At 34.4% G+C, this 14,550-nt stretch overlaps 1 protein-coding gene across 7 annotated transcripts in view; it reads right to left on the minus strand.

The window, feature by feature from the left end:
- Nucleotides 1–14,550, minus strand: part of CNTLN (centlein) — a 352,032-nt gene that overhangs the window by 191,793 nt on the left and 145,689 nt on the right. For 6 of the 7 annotated variants that reach the window (XM_024252705.3, XM_024252704.3, XM_063714190.1 and 3 more), the window contains one exon: nucleotides 11,975–12,169. The exons of the other annotated variant lie outside the window; for it this stretch is intronic. In XM_024252705.3, coding sequence (XP_024108473.3) covers nucleotides 11,975–12,169 — 195 coding nt within the window. The remainder of the gene's footprint in view (nucleotides 1–11,974; nucleotides 12,170–14,550) is intronic. 7 annotated transcript variants of the gene reach the window in all.

A 14,550-nucleotide genomic window follows, 5' to 3' on the forward strand; every position in this document is an offset into this window, starting at 1 on the left:
AGAATTCATAAACAAAAAATCATAAACAAAAAATGGTAGTTGTCTTCATGGAAAAAAAAGAAAGATGGAATCAGGAAGGAGTACATAGATATAATCAAGATTATTTGTGACAGTTGCTGGTGAGTATACAGACATTACATTTATTCTTCTAGAGGTTGCAAATATTTTGTAATAACAATTATAAAAAGAAAGTAAGAACATAAGGGAAAACAGCTAAAGAAAATTCTCTTCAATTGAGGAAAGCAAGGAATAGAGAGTAACTATGAAAAGAAATAAAAATCAACAAGACTGGTTAAAATTTGCAACTCATCTTGTGGTCTTGCCATTAGCCACATGGCATGTATCTCATTCACAGATAAATATAGTAAACCCTGGCTTTCTCTCTTGTCCTCTACTGCAAGATATTCCTCCAAGGCAAAAAAAACATTATTTCTGCATGAAAAAGATAAACAATCGCTTTGAGATAAGAATAGGCAGTCATTCAGAATTCAGCTAGTTAAGAGCAGGGTGCTTAGAAATCAAGGGTCACAGGTTTCAATCCCCTATGAACCAATTAGCTTTGCCCTTTTCTATGGCAAAGACTGTCAGCTCACCAATAATTTGGATTACAAGTTGAGATAGGAGAAAGGAAAGATAAATCCCCACCAATATAAGAAAAAAAAATCTCAAATTTACTAACAAGTGTCTTCCCTGTATAATAAATTAAGAGCTAACTAACATTTATTACTCTAAATGCCCACCATTCATTGTCTTGTGTAATCTTGATGAAACTCTAATGAGGTAAGTACTATTATAATACCCATTTTATAAATGTTGAAACTGAGTTGATAGAGAAGCAACTTGCCCAAGGTCACACAATTAAGTGATCAAGTCTAGGTTCCAAATCCATGCATTCAGACTCCAGAATCTATGTTTTTATCCATTACTCTGTAAATAACACCCCCAAAATCCTGCACAAAAAAGTCCCACTAGAAGTATTTAAAAATTTAGATAGAAAAAAGTGAAATAAAACCTTCCTGCCATTTCCCCTCGACTGTATATTTCACTTTCCACTTAGTCTCCTGTTAATCATTAAAGTATGATCGCTAGACCAGCTCCAACAGCCTGACCTGGAACATGACAGAAATGCAGAATCTCAGGCCCCAGCCCAGACGTACTGAATTAGAATAATAACTACTCCCACCCTAGGATGCTTGGATGTAGATTACAAGAAGTACTTACCCAGACTATCCTCACTCTCTAGGATACACCACAAACTTTCTCACCTCTGGGCCCATGCTAGTGCGCTTCTGACAAGAAACCAGAAAGCCCTTAACAAAATGACATACGTTGTTTTCTCTGTGAAAGCTTTGGTAATCCCTTCCTCTCCATAAACATGCTCCTTGAAAAGCTTCTTTCCACAGGTTCTTATTTGTTTCATACTTCAATTACAACACATTTTGTAACTATTTTCTACCTGCATTCCTATCTATAAGATTCACAGAAACATAAATGGTGTTGTTCAGTTTTGTATCCCCTGTAAAAATACAATGGGATTTTAATAAATATTGCCTACATAACTGAATAAATGAATGCTTAATGGATGGATGGATGGATGGATGGATGGATGGATGGATGGATGAAATAAAGGATGGATGAAGAGGGGAGTCTAGTTGGACTGAATCCTAAAAAGAGAGTATTGACATGATAAAGTATATGTTACTAATGGGTAGAAATGTTGAGTCACACATTTCTCTTCATTACTACTTCCCTAATTCTGGGCTTCCACATCTCTCCTCTATCTAACTTCAGAGTCCTCCTACTGCTAGAAGAGCTGTGAGAATAATCTTTCTTGCCTCAAAAAATAGCAAATTTATTTGTCCAGGTGGTTAGATCTGAAAAGCATGAATTCATTTTTAATTCCTCCTTTCTTCTCATATTTCACATATAAGTCAATATCAAAGTTTATGCATTCTAACTTTGAATTATTTACAAGCTCTAACTACTTTTTATAACATAGTCTAAGTACCCACTGAGTTCTGCCTGGACTATTACAATTGTCTCTTAAATTTGTCTCCCTCCTCTCTTCCTTGCCTTCCTATATTCTGTTTTCTGCAATGCATCCAGAGTGATCTTTTAAAAATATTCAGTTAGGGCCAGGCGCGGTGGCTCACGCCTGTAATCCCAGCACTTTGGGAGGCCGAGGCAGGCGGATCATGAGGTCAGGAGACCGAGACCATCTTGGCTAAGACGGTGAAACGCCATCTCTACTAAAAATACAAAAGAAATTAGCCGGGCGTGGTGATGGGCGCCTGTAGTCCCAGCTACTCAGGAGGCTGAGGCAGGAGAACGGCATGAACCCGGGAGGCGGAGCTTGCAGTGGGCTGAGATCCTGCCACTGGACTCCAGCCTAGGTGACAGAGTGAGACTCCTTCTTAAAAAAAAAAAAAATTCAGTTAGATCTCACCACTCTTCTGAATGAGACACCCCAATAGGTTCCAAGTTGCTCTTCTACAAAAAACACATCAACGGCTTTCCATTTCACTCAGAGTAAAATCTATATCCTTATAGTAACTTAACAAGGCCCAAAGAGACCTGCCCCACATTTACCTCTCTGAGATCACGTTTCACTCCTCTCCCCATAGCTCTCAATCTAGCCACACTCGCCTCCTTGGCTAGGCAAGCTCCTGCTTCATGAGCTTTGCATTTGTTCTCTCTGCTTAGAATGCTCTTCATCAGATATCTAAATGATTCACTTCTTCTATATTTCTTTTCAAATGTCACCTAATCAGAATGATTTATTCTGCCACCATACACAAAAAAGCCCTATCACTCTCCATCATGCTCCATCTCATGCTGTATTATTTTTCTCCATAGCACTTATTACTGTGTGTCATGTGCTTATCAGATGGTGACCCTCTGACCTGAATGTATGCTCCATGAGCACAAAGGCCTTGTTTTGTTCCCTAACAGATCTTCATCACCAAGAATAGCACCTAACACATAGTAGAATATCAATAAATATTTGTGGAATATATATTTAGATATATTAATTAATGGAGAGTTGTAGTTAACAGTATGATTCCTGCATTTTACTATAAATTTTACAGAAAAATATACTTTCAAATTTTCTACTTATCTATTCACCTGTCTGTATCTATCTTCCATATAACATAAGAGCCGTTATTTAAACAGTCCATAAAATGTACTTATTTTGAGGTCACCTCACTAGCTACACAAAGATTCTTATTCAGAGAAACATGCTAAACAGTATCCATCTATTATTCATTCACATGATTTTCAAACTCCACATATGTATGACATATACAAAGGAACAATAATACAATTACATCAGATTTCTCACCAAAAATTATGCAAACCCAATGATAATGACATGATATCTTCTCAACATTAAGAAAAAAAAACACTTTTTTCTTCTGTCTGGTTTAAGACAATTGCATTTAAAAAATTATAAATCTGTACTGATGGGCATACAATGTATAAAGATGTAATTTGTGACAATAACAGCATAAAGGGCAGGGGGAGAAACAAACGTACACAGGAGCAATGTTATGTATTGACATTAAGTTCATATGAATGTCTATGAGATTGCTGTAAATTGTTAAGTTATAATCCCCCCCAGGGTAAGCACTAAGGAAATAACTGAAAAATATATAGTAAAAGAAAAACAAAAGGATTAAAATATCACACTAGAAAATATTTTTTAAAAAGGCAGTAATGGAGGAAAAGAGGAACAAAATAGACATAACACATATTAAAAATAGCAAAATGGCAGATTTATATCTTACCTTACCAATACAGACAGCCCTTGACTTAAAATGGTTTACCTTATGATTTTTCAACTTTATAATGGTGTGAAAGCAATATGCATTCAGTACACTCCTTGACTTATGATATGGCTACAACCAGATAAACCCATTATAAGCTGAAAATATTATGTCAAAAATGCACTTTCAACTTGCAATATTTTCAACTTACAATAAGTTTATCAGGACATAGCCCCATCCTAAGTTAAAGAGCATACATTAAGCCCTCAAATTAAAGGTGGAGTTTAAGACAGAATAAATTTTAAAATCATAATTCAACTATATGGTGTCTACAAGAGAAACATTTTAGATTAAAAGGCACATATATTGAATGTAAAAGCATGGAAAACGATATAACATGCAAACAGTTACCAAAAGGAAGCTGTGGTGGCTATATTAATATCAGACAAAATAGACTTTAAGACAAAAATTGCCACTAAAGATAAAGGACATTTTATAATGATAAAAGAATCAATTCAACAAAAAGAGATAACAATTATAAAAATACATGCACTTAACAAAAGAACCCCAAAATACATGAAGCAAAACCTGATAGAATTAAAGAGAAAAAAAGGCAAACAATAATAATGGGGAAAAAAACTAGACAGAAGATCAGCATGGAAACAGAAGACTGGAAGAACATTACAAGCCAATCAGACCTGAAAAAACAGAATAGAACAGAAAGGAGAAATAGACAAACCTACAAGTATGGTTGGAAAAATTCAACATCTCTCTCAGTAATTGATAGAATAGGTAGAGAAAATCTATACAGATAAAGACCTAAACAATGATATCAAGAAACTTGACCTAAATGACATTTATAGAATACTCTACCCACAAAAGTAGGATACATATTCTATTCAATAATTCAATATAGATGGGTAAAACATCAGAGTAACCACAACAGAAAAGAGAATGTGTGAACTTAAGGAAACATCAAGGTTCAAGCAAACAGAAAAAAATCTTTGAAGATACAAAAAAGAGCTCAAAATATATATGGAATACAGTGAAAAGGTCTAATATGTGTGTAATTGGAATCTCACAAGGACAAGAGAGAAAGAATGTGTAGAAGTCATATTTGAAGACATTTTTACCACAAATTTTCTAAGAATGAAGAAAACCAAAACCACAGGCCATGGCTGACAAAAGCTTTAAAAACTGAAAAACCAGGAAAAGGAGAAACACTACCACATTGAAATCATATAAAAACTGCTGGTAACCAAAAATAAAGAGAAACTATAAAAAGTAAATACAAAAAGGACACACTGCTGTCAAAGTTGCAACAATAAGATACATGCCTTCTCAACACAAAATACAGAAAACAACGTATATCATCTTTAAAATAGAGACAGAAAAGATGGTGCAAATCAACAGTTCTATCCATCTAAAAAATACTGTTCAGAAATAAAGGCAAAAGAAAGACATTATCCAAAAAATACAAAATGAGAGAATTCACTGTGAGATGATGCCCACTAAAATAAATACTAAAAGGAGTGCTTAAGGCAAAAGGCAAAAGATCCTAGTGGGAAATACAGAATTGCAGAAAAGAATAAAGGGATTAAAAAGTGTAAAAATTCTAAATGAAATTGATTTTTTACAACAATAATATTTTATAGGGTAAAATAGATGTATAATTAAAATGTAAGACAATAACAATAATTGGTGATAAGATAAACAAGTTATAGTCTATTAAGTTCACTGCATTGTATAGAAAATGATTTTAAAAATCAGTTAAAATAGTCTTTAAAAAGTCAAAGATTGGGAAGTTCCATTTACAATAATGACAGAGTAGATCCTATCAGAATAAATCTACCACACACGACCATTTAAACTCCAAGCAAATTATAAACAACTACCTGAAGGCAACAGAGAATGATCAAATATGTAGGCAGAATCTAGATAAGAACTGATAGTTGGAAAATGGAATAGCATTGGCTAAGTTACCAATTTTGATGAATTTTTACCTTAGCAAGGCCCACAACAGAAATAACGTTAGGAATGTTCCTTACTGAGATTTGGGGAACAGCTCCATAGTCGTTTCTGTGGGCCTTTCTTCCTGAGGGGAAAATCAGAAGAGATGTTACTGCAGTAGATCTCAGGGCCATAACTGGTATTCATCCTCTTCCTCCTTCACTATTCATTTAAATTCCCTGCATCAACAGCTATCATTTTGAAAGACCTTGCTGGCTTACCTGGTGGTATGATCAAAATTTTTATTCCTGAGGAAGGTGAACCCTTGATAATTATATGCTTCTCAGTTCAGGATCAAATCTTCTCGTCTAGTGATTTTGAAATACACAGTACATTATTGCTAACTATAGTCACCCTACTGGGCTATTAAACACTAGAAATTATTCTTTTTTTGTAGCTGTATTTTTGTGCCCAAACACAACCTGTCTTCATCCCTTTTTCCCCTACCCTTCCAAACCTCTGGTAGTCATCATTCTACTTTCTGCCTTCATGAGATCAATTTTTAGCTCCCACATTTGAGTGAGAACACATGATATTTGTGTTTCTGTGCATGGCTTATTTCACTTAACATACTCTCTGACTTCCAGGCTCATCCATGTTGCCACAAATGACAGGATTTCATTTGTTATATGGCTGAATATTATTCCATTGTGTCCATGTGCTACATTTCCTTTACCCATTCATCCACTGATGGGCACTTGGGTTGATTGCCTATCTTGACTATTGTGAACAGTGATGCAATAAACATAGAAGTGTAGCTATCTCTTTAACATAAAAAAAAAAAAAAAAGAAATAACGTTAGGAAACAAATTCCAACAGAAACTTGCAAGAACTAATCAATGGCTTGTAGAACTAGAGGACAAAGTTCAGTCATACCTCTGCAGCTACAAATTGAGGGGAAAAGTTCCAGAAAAGACAGAGTCAAAACTATGAACTCATAACTGAACTGTTCATGCACTAAGCAGACCTCTAAGCAATCTGAATAAGGTTAAGATAACTGAAAAGCAATTCACTGCCACCCAACTGATGGGAAGCAGGGCTTGGAATTTAAATCTGACCTAATTAAAATTCTGACTCATATATTTATTTCAACACTTCCATGAGTAATACAACAGAAACCAGAGTCTCTATAATATATATTTTACAATATACACCATATAATTCCAAGTTAGAAGAAACAATATATGACCCATATTCAAAAGAAAAGGGAAAACAATAGTGATCAAACCAAAGACCCAATAGAGAAGGAAAATATGGATTTTAAAGGAGCTATTTTAACTGCTATAACAAGGACTTATATTTGCAGAATAATTCACATAAAAGACTTAAGAGCAAGTTGGGCATAACAGAAATTTCAGTTAAACTGAATATAAAGTAATAGAAACTATCTAATCTGAATAATATAGATATAAAACAATTTTTAAATAATTAACAGAGCTGGCCAGGCACAGCAGCTCACGCCTGTAATCCTAGCACTTCAGGAGGCCAAGGCAGGCAGATCACCTAAGGTCAGGAGTTTGAGACCAGCCAGGTGTGTGCTGAATGCCACTCGGAAGGCTGAAGCAGGGGAATCACTTGAACCCAGGAGGCAGAGATTGCAGTGAGCAGAGATCACACCACTGCACTCCAGCCTGGGCAACACAGCGAGACTCTGTATCAAAAAAAATAAAAATTTACAGAGCTTTACTAATCTGTGGACCAACATTGAAAAATCTAACATAAGGGAAATGGTAATCTCAAAAGGAGAAAAGAAAGAAGAGGAAACAAAAATATTTGTGAAAATAATATCAAAATTTTTTTCCAATTTGTTTTAAAAATTATGAAAATCAAGAAGCTCAGCAAACCACAAGATGGATGACTATAATGAAAATCAAGCTTGGGAACATCATAGTTTAAATGCTTATAGTCAAAAGTTAAAATCTTGGGGAAAAAAGAAAAGCCGGAGAAAACTGAGACATTACGTTTAAGTGAATAATGAAATGAGTTCCACTGAATTACCATCAGAAACTGTGGGTCTAGAGGATAGAAGAGTAAAACTTTTAGATTTAAAAAAAAAGCCAGTTAATTAATCCAAAAGGAAGGAAGAAAAAGAGAGGCAGAGAAACGAAAAACAGGATAAACAGAAAACAAATGATAATATGGTACACTTAAACCCAATCATATTATAATTATGTTACAATTCAATGGATTAACACTGCAATGAAAAGGAAGAAATTGTCAGAATGGATTATAAACAACAGGATCCAAATATATATGCTTTAAATATACAGTAACCTATGTGCTGAAATTAAAAGAATGAGAAAGTTATACTATGTAAAATATAACCATTAAAGGGAAGAATTGGCTATACTGACATCATAAAGGTATATTTCAAGCCAACAAAATATTATAGTTAAAAATGACATTTTATAATGAGAAAGGGTTCCATTTATCAGAAAGACATAACAATCATAAATATGCATACAACTAATAAAACAGCTTTAAAACCCATGAAGCAAAAATTGAGAAAACTCAAAGGAGAAACAAAAATCTACAATTATGTGAGAGATTTTAACACTCCTTTCTAAAGCAATTGATACAAAAACTAAACACAACCATTAAAGACATAAAAGATCTGAATACTATCAAATGCAATGACATAATTAATATTGATAGTTAAGGAGCACTCTGCCCAGTAGTTGCAAAATACAAATTATTCTCAGGTACATATAGTACTTTCACCAAAACAATATGCTTGGTTTTATGACAAGTCTCAATAAATATCAAAATACAGGCCAGGCGTGGTGGTTCACACCTGTAATCCCAGCACTCTGAGAGGCAGAGGCAGGCGGATAACGAGGCCAGGAGATCGAGATTGTCCTGGCTAACACGGTGAAACCTTGTCTCTACTAAAAATACAAAAAAAAAAAAAAAAAAATTAGCCGGGCTTGGTGGCGGGTGCCTGTAGTCCCAGCTACTCAGGAGGCTGAGGCAGGAGAATGGCGTGAATCCGGGAGACGGAGCTTGCAGTGAGCCGAGATCGCGCCACTGCACTCCAGCCTGGGCGACAGAGTGAGACTCTGTCTCAAAAAATAATAATAATATATATACACATATATATATATATATATATATATATATATATATACAGTAATCTTATCAAGTACTACCTGTGACCACAATGGAAGTGGATTAGAAGTAACAATAAAACAGGAAACACACATACACAAAAATATTTCAAAAGTAAACAAGACACTTAAACTCACCAAATAGAAAATCCAAAGGGAAATTAGAAACATTTCTAAACGAATGCTTATTTGTAGAAATTGAGGCGCTCATAGTAAAATTACTATAAAAAAGCAAAGGAGGAAGAACATACAGAATATTCTTGAAAAAGAATAAAGTAACTTACATTACCCTCATTTCAAAAGTTACTATAAAGCTACATATATGAACAGGCATATATCTGGACTCTGTTCTATGTACTATTTTGTCAATTATTATACTAATACCATACCGTCTTGATATTTTAGCTCAATAAATAAGTCTCAAATCAGGGACTGTAAGTCCTCCAACTTCTTCTTTATGAAACTTGATTTTGCTCTTCTAGGTTCTTTGCGTTTCCCTACAAATTTTAGAATTGATTTGTCAATTTCTTTTTTTTTCTTTTTTCTTCTTGATACGGAGTCTCTCTCTGTTGCCAGGCTGGAGAGCAGTGGCACAATCTTGGCCCACTGCAACCTCCACCTCCCATGTTGGAGCAATTCTCCTGCCTCAGCCTCCCGAGTAGCTAGGACTACAGGCATGCGCCACCATGCCCAGCTAATTTTTGTATTTCTAGTAGAGAAAGGGCTTTCAACTGGTTGGCCCGGATGGTCTCTAACTCTTGACCTCGTGATTCGCCCGCCTCGGCCTCTCAAAGTGCTGGGATTACAGGCGTGAGCCACCGCACCCAGCCGTCAATTTCTTAAAATAACAGAAAAAGCCTCCTGGGAGTTTGATTGGGATCTTCTGCCTTAAAAAAAAAAAAAAACAGAAAAACCCTCCTGGGATTTTGATTGGAAATCTTTCTGTCTTTGGGGGAACAGAAAGATTTCTTAAATGAAATATCAGACCAATAACTATAACTGATTAATTTGCCTAAATTAAAATTAAGAAGTGGCCAGGCACAGTGGCTCACGCCTGTAATCCCAGCACTTTGGAAGGCCACGGCGGGTGGATCACCTGAGGTCAGGAGTTCAAGGCCAGTTTGACCAACATGGTGAAACCCCGTCTATACTAAAAATACAAAAAATTAGCCAGGTGTGGTGGCAGGCGCCTATAATCCCAGCTACTCAGGAGGCTGAGGCAGAAGAATTGCTTGAACCCAGGAGGTGGAGGTTCCAATGAGCCGAGATCGCACCGTGGCACTCCAGCCTGGGCAACAAGAGCAAAACTCTGTCTCAAAAAAAAAAAAGAAGTAATTTAATTTCTGTTCATCAAACGACACCCTGAAGAAAATCAAAAGAAAAGTACACAGTGAGATATCTGCCATATATTAACTTACTAGGGATTAATATTAAGAATATATAAAGAGCTTTGAAAATCAGTAAGAAAAAATCCAATTGAACAAAAAAGACATAAACAGTTCACAAAAGAAGACACATACTGGCTAGTCAGTGATATGCACATAAAAAACAAAATAAAATATTATTTTATACTCATTCAATTGGTAATGAATTAAGAAGTCTGACAACACCAAGTGTTGAGTAAGACAGGAAACAACCAGATCTCTTTTATATTGTTAGTGGTAGTAAAACTGATAAAACCACTTTGAAAGAAAAACAGGTGATCAGTATCATCTAAAAGTAACATTTTCACACTTTATAATCCAGGATTTCTACTCCTAGATATATAACCCACAAAGATGCATGAACGTGTACATCAAGAAACATGTGCGAAAATGTCAACAGTAATATTATCCATAACAGCAAAAATGGAAATAACCAAAGTTCTCATCTAGAGATACATGTAAAAATAGTTATGATATACTCACATATAATAGAATTTTTTTAAACAGTGAAAACAAACACCTATATCAAAAAACACGGATAAATCTTAGTAACATAATGATGAGTCAAAATTGCCTTACCCCATAAACAACACATTATATCATTTTTTTGAATGACTAAACAATAAACTGTTTCCTCATAAATTTGTATATGATAAAACTGTTTAAAAAAATCAAAATGATAAGAAGTTCGGTGGTTACCTCTTGTAAGAGAATCAAAGCACATACAAGTAGATGTAAGCCATTTGTAACAATCTAATTTTTGGACAAGTTGGTTGAACCAAGGGTGTTTATTATAATAAAGAACTAAACAAAGCCATTAAATTAAATTGTCATATGCATACAGTAGTATGTCATAACACAAACTTTATCATTGATCCAATATTGTGTAGCTAATGTCCAAAAAATGCATACAATATGGTACAATTTTAAAAATTGTTGTCATAAGGTTAATTAGCAAGACAAATGTGCTACGTTCAAAAATTACAATCCATTACTGAATTAATACATTATAAAATTTAAAGAAAAGCTACGGGTGCCTTACAAACACTTAAATAAATTCACAGAGACTTTTTTAAAGATGTTTGGAGTTGAAAGTTGCCCTGAAGATTATCTAAAAAGGTACCACTCAATATTTTCTATATGCTACGCTCTGCAACCAGATCTTACATATTTATCTACACATTTATACTACCTTCATTTACCACAGGAAATAGTAAGAAAGGTTATATGACCTGTCCAAAATCATGTATCAAGATAGTGGTAGAATCAGGACTATTGGATACTGAGTACTGAATACCAGGCATTATGGCAAGTACTTTATGAAACTTACTGTTAGATACTTTCTATTCCATTAGTTCATTCAGTTAAAAAGTCTCAAAATGGGCATGACCTATTAATTTGCTTTTCAATAACGTATATCAGCCAAATGTTTCATCACGATAACTGTATTTGCTAGACCCTGTACTTCTACATGCACGTCTATATAATTTTGTATTGTATGTAATATTCATGCCTACAAACAGTATAAAAACGGTATAATGCAAAACTATCTGCACACTTCTTATACTCCAATAAATGCAAATATATTTAAATTTTTATGTTTTAGTAAATTGTAGGAGATGATTTAATATTACACTGAATAACAGTTTTAGAAAATGTCTCTCACCTGTGCTGAGTAGTCTGGATCACTTTCTTGAGGTAAAGGAAGAGGTGCTCCCTGTGATTCCTGAAGTTTTTCTTTTAACTTAGCATTTTCTTGCTCTTTTTGTAATAGCTGATCCTGAAGATTAATAACACTTTGCCGGAGCACAGTTTCATTTGATTTCGTGGTTTCAAAACAAATACGTAACTCATTGTAAAGCTGTTTCAAAAAATATATCCAAATTATATTAATAATCAATAAAACTATGTGTCTGTGTGTGTGTGTGTGTGTATGTATATATATATATGAACTGTATAAACACAGTTCTTTCCCTCAGGTTATTTTAATAGTCTGAGAGAGAAAGAAGATATAAACACAAAAAAACTAACTAAATTATATAATAATGTTTAATATTTAATTTTTTAACATTTAAAATGTGATATTAATAACTAGAAAATCTGTTAAAAAGGCAATATGTATTATTAGCCAGTGTAATATAGGAAAAGAATGCCAAATTTCTGAGGAAGAAAATACTTGAAGCTAGCTGTATTAATCATGGAGGGAATTATGAAAAAGGACCTGAAATGAACCATGACAATGTAATTGGAATTGACCAAAAACAAAAAGTCATCCTAAAGATAGAAGAAATGTGAAAAAAATTAGGTACAATGATAGGAAAGGACATAAAGGAGCATAAGGTATATCAGTTTAATTGGACTTAATATATACATTTGAAAGAAAACAAAATCAGGAGTATTTCATTAACAGTTAATTAATGTTGAATTCTACATTCTTATTAAGTATAATTTAGTATCCACTGCTAGGAGGAACAGAGGAATAGTAAGAGACAAAGTCAAGCAGTAAGGCTGCAGAAAGAATGTAAAGGCTCTTCAATACTGGATTAAGAGGATGGACTTGTTTTGTAGACAACAGGGAGTTACTGAAAACCTTAAACAGTGTGAAAAAATAGAAGCAATATTTTGAAGACTTATTAAATAACTTTAAAACCTTTTTAAGTCAAGGCAATATGCATTAAATAAATTTAGAAGTTTATTAAAACTATGAGATAACATGACATGTAAGTGCTATCATAGACAGTAATATAGGGTTAACAATGGTATGCCTCCAGAACTTGTCAACTTGATCCTAATGTATAATTGTGATTTAATGAGATATAATCCAATCTCTGGTAGTTGATTTACATACAGAATCTGTATGTATATCTGTGGCTGACACTAGAAAAGTGACCTAAGAGCGAAAATGTGTGTGTATGTGTGTGTGTGTGTGGTTTTAAAGGCTAACAGTAAAATCTTACAATAAGAGCAAAACCCTCAAGTGTAAAAATCTCAAAATTATATAGAGCTACGGTAAGTTTTTAGGTTTGCTCATTTACTTAAAGATACAGAACATCTTCCATCAGTTTGCCTTGCCTCATGGGAAGAAACTTACATACATAAAATATTGTAAAGCTTTAGTTCATCTAGAAACCTAGGATTTGTGTACATTTCTGTATGCATGTTTACCTCCGTTTTTTAAATTTAAAAATTTAAAATTTAAAAAGGCTTGTAAAACCTTTCATTAATACATCTCCTGAAACATAATTTGTCACAAAAATAAGACCCTCCAAAGTTCCACTCCACTGGCATATAATTAGCTCAATATACCTTTTATCTTTTATTAAAAAAAAAAATGTATCTCTGGCTGGGAAGGTGGCTCACACCTGTAATCTCAGCACTTTGGGAGGCCGAGACGGGCAGATCACCTGAGCTCAGGAGTTCGAGACCAGCCTAGGCAATATGACGAATCCCCGTCTCTACCAAAAATACAAAAAATTACCCGGGCGTGGTAGCATGCACCTGTAGTCCCAGCTACTTGGAAGGGTGAGGTGGAACACTTGAGCCCAGGAGGTCGAGGCTGCAGTGAGCCGAGATTGTGCCACTGCACTCTAGTCTAGGTGATATGGGGAGACACTGTCTTAAAAAAAATAAAATTAGCTATCGATATTATTGTGGAGATATTTAAAATAATCCACTTCACTTTATTGCCAAAGTCTAGGCAATTTTTTTAAAAAAAGTATTGCCTATATGATTTATTAAAAAATTTAGAACATCAATTTATATTTTCCCTTCCCATTACCTTTATACCAAGGAGCATGTCCAATGTCCTTTCCACAGCTGGTACCATCAAATATTCTAGGAGGCAAGAAAGAGTAGGAACCTGACAGCTTAAAGGGACAATGAAGAGTTCAGCATGCCTACTTGTACTGTGCTGCTGCTCTCATAACTGGGTTTAGGGTAGAAAAGAAAAAAGCAAACCCTGGACACAAGAGCTAACCTGGCTAGGGAAAGTTGAAGCTATGATGAGTGAGGGTCTTCTCTTCACTACATAGTCATTTTTTCAATGAATATTTAACCACTTTCTAATCTTGGGTGCATTATTTACACTAACCAACATTTACCCAATCAGTACAAATTAATCCCTCTGAGGTAAATAATAGAAAATATTATTAAAGAATTCACATATTTCAAATATTTGAGAATCTCATGGACACTGATAAGAGCTGACAAAGAAAACTACATACCTTCCATCCTAATGACTAA

The sequence above is a fragment of the Pongo abelii genome, chromosome 13 (genome assembly GCF_028885655.2).
Source record: "Pongo abelii isolate AG06213 chromosome 13, NHGRI_mPonAbe1-v2.0_pri, whole genome shotgun sequence".
Lineage (NCBI taxonomy): Eukaryota > Metazoa > Chordata > Mammalia > Primates > Hominidae > Pongo > Pongo abelii.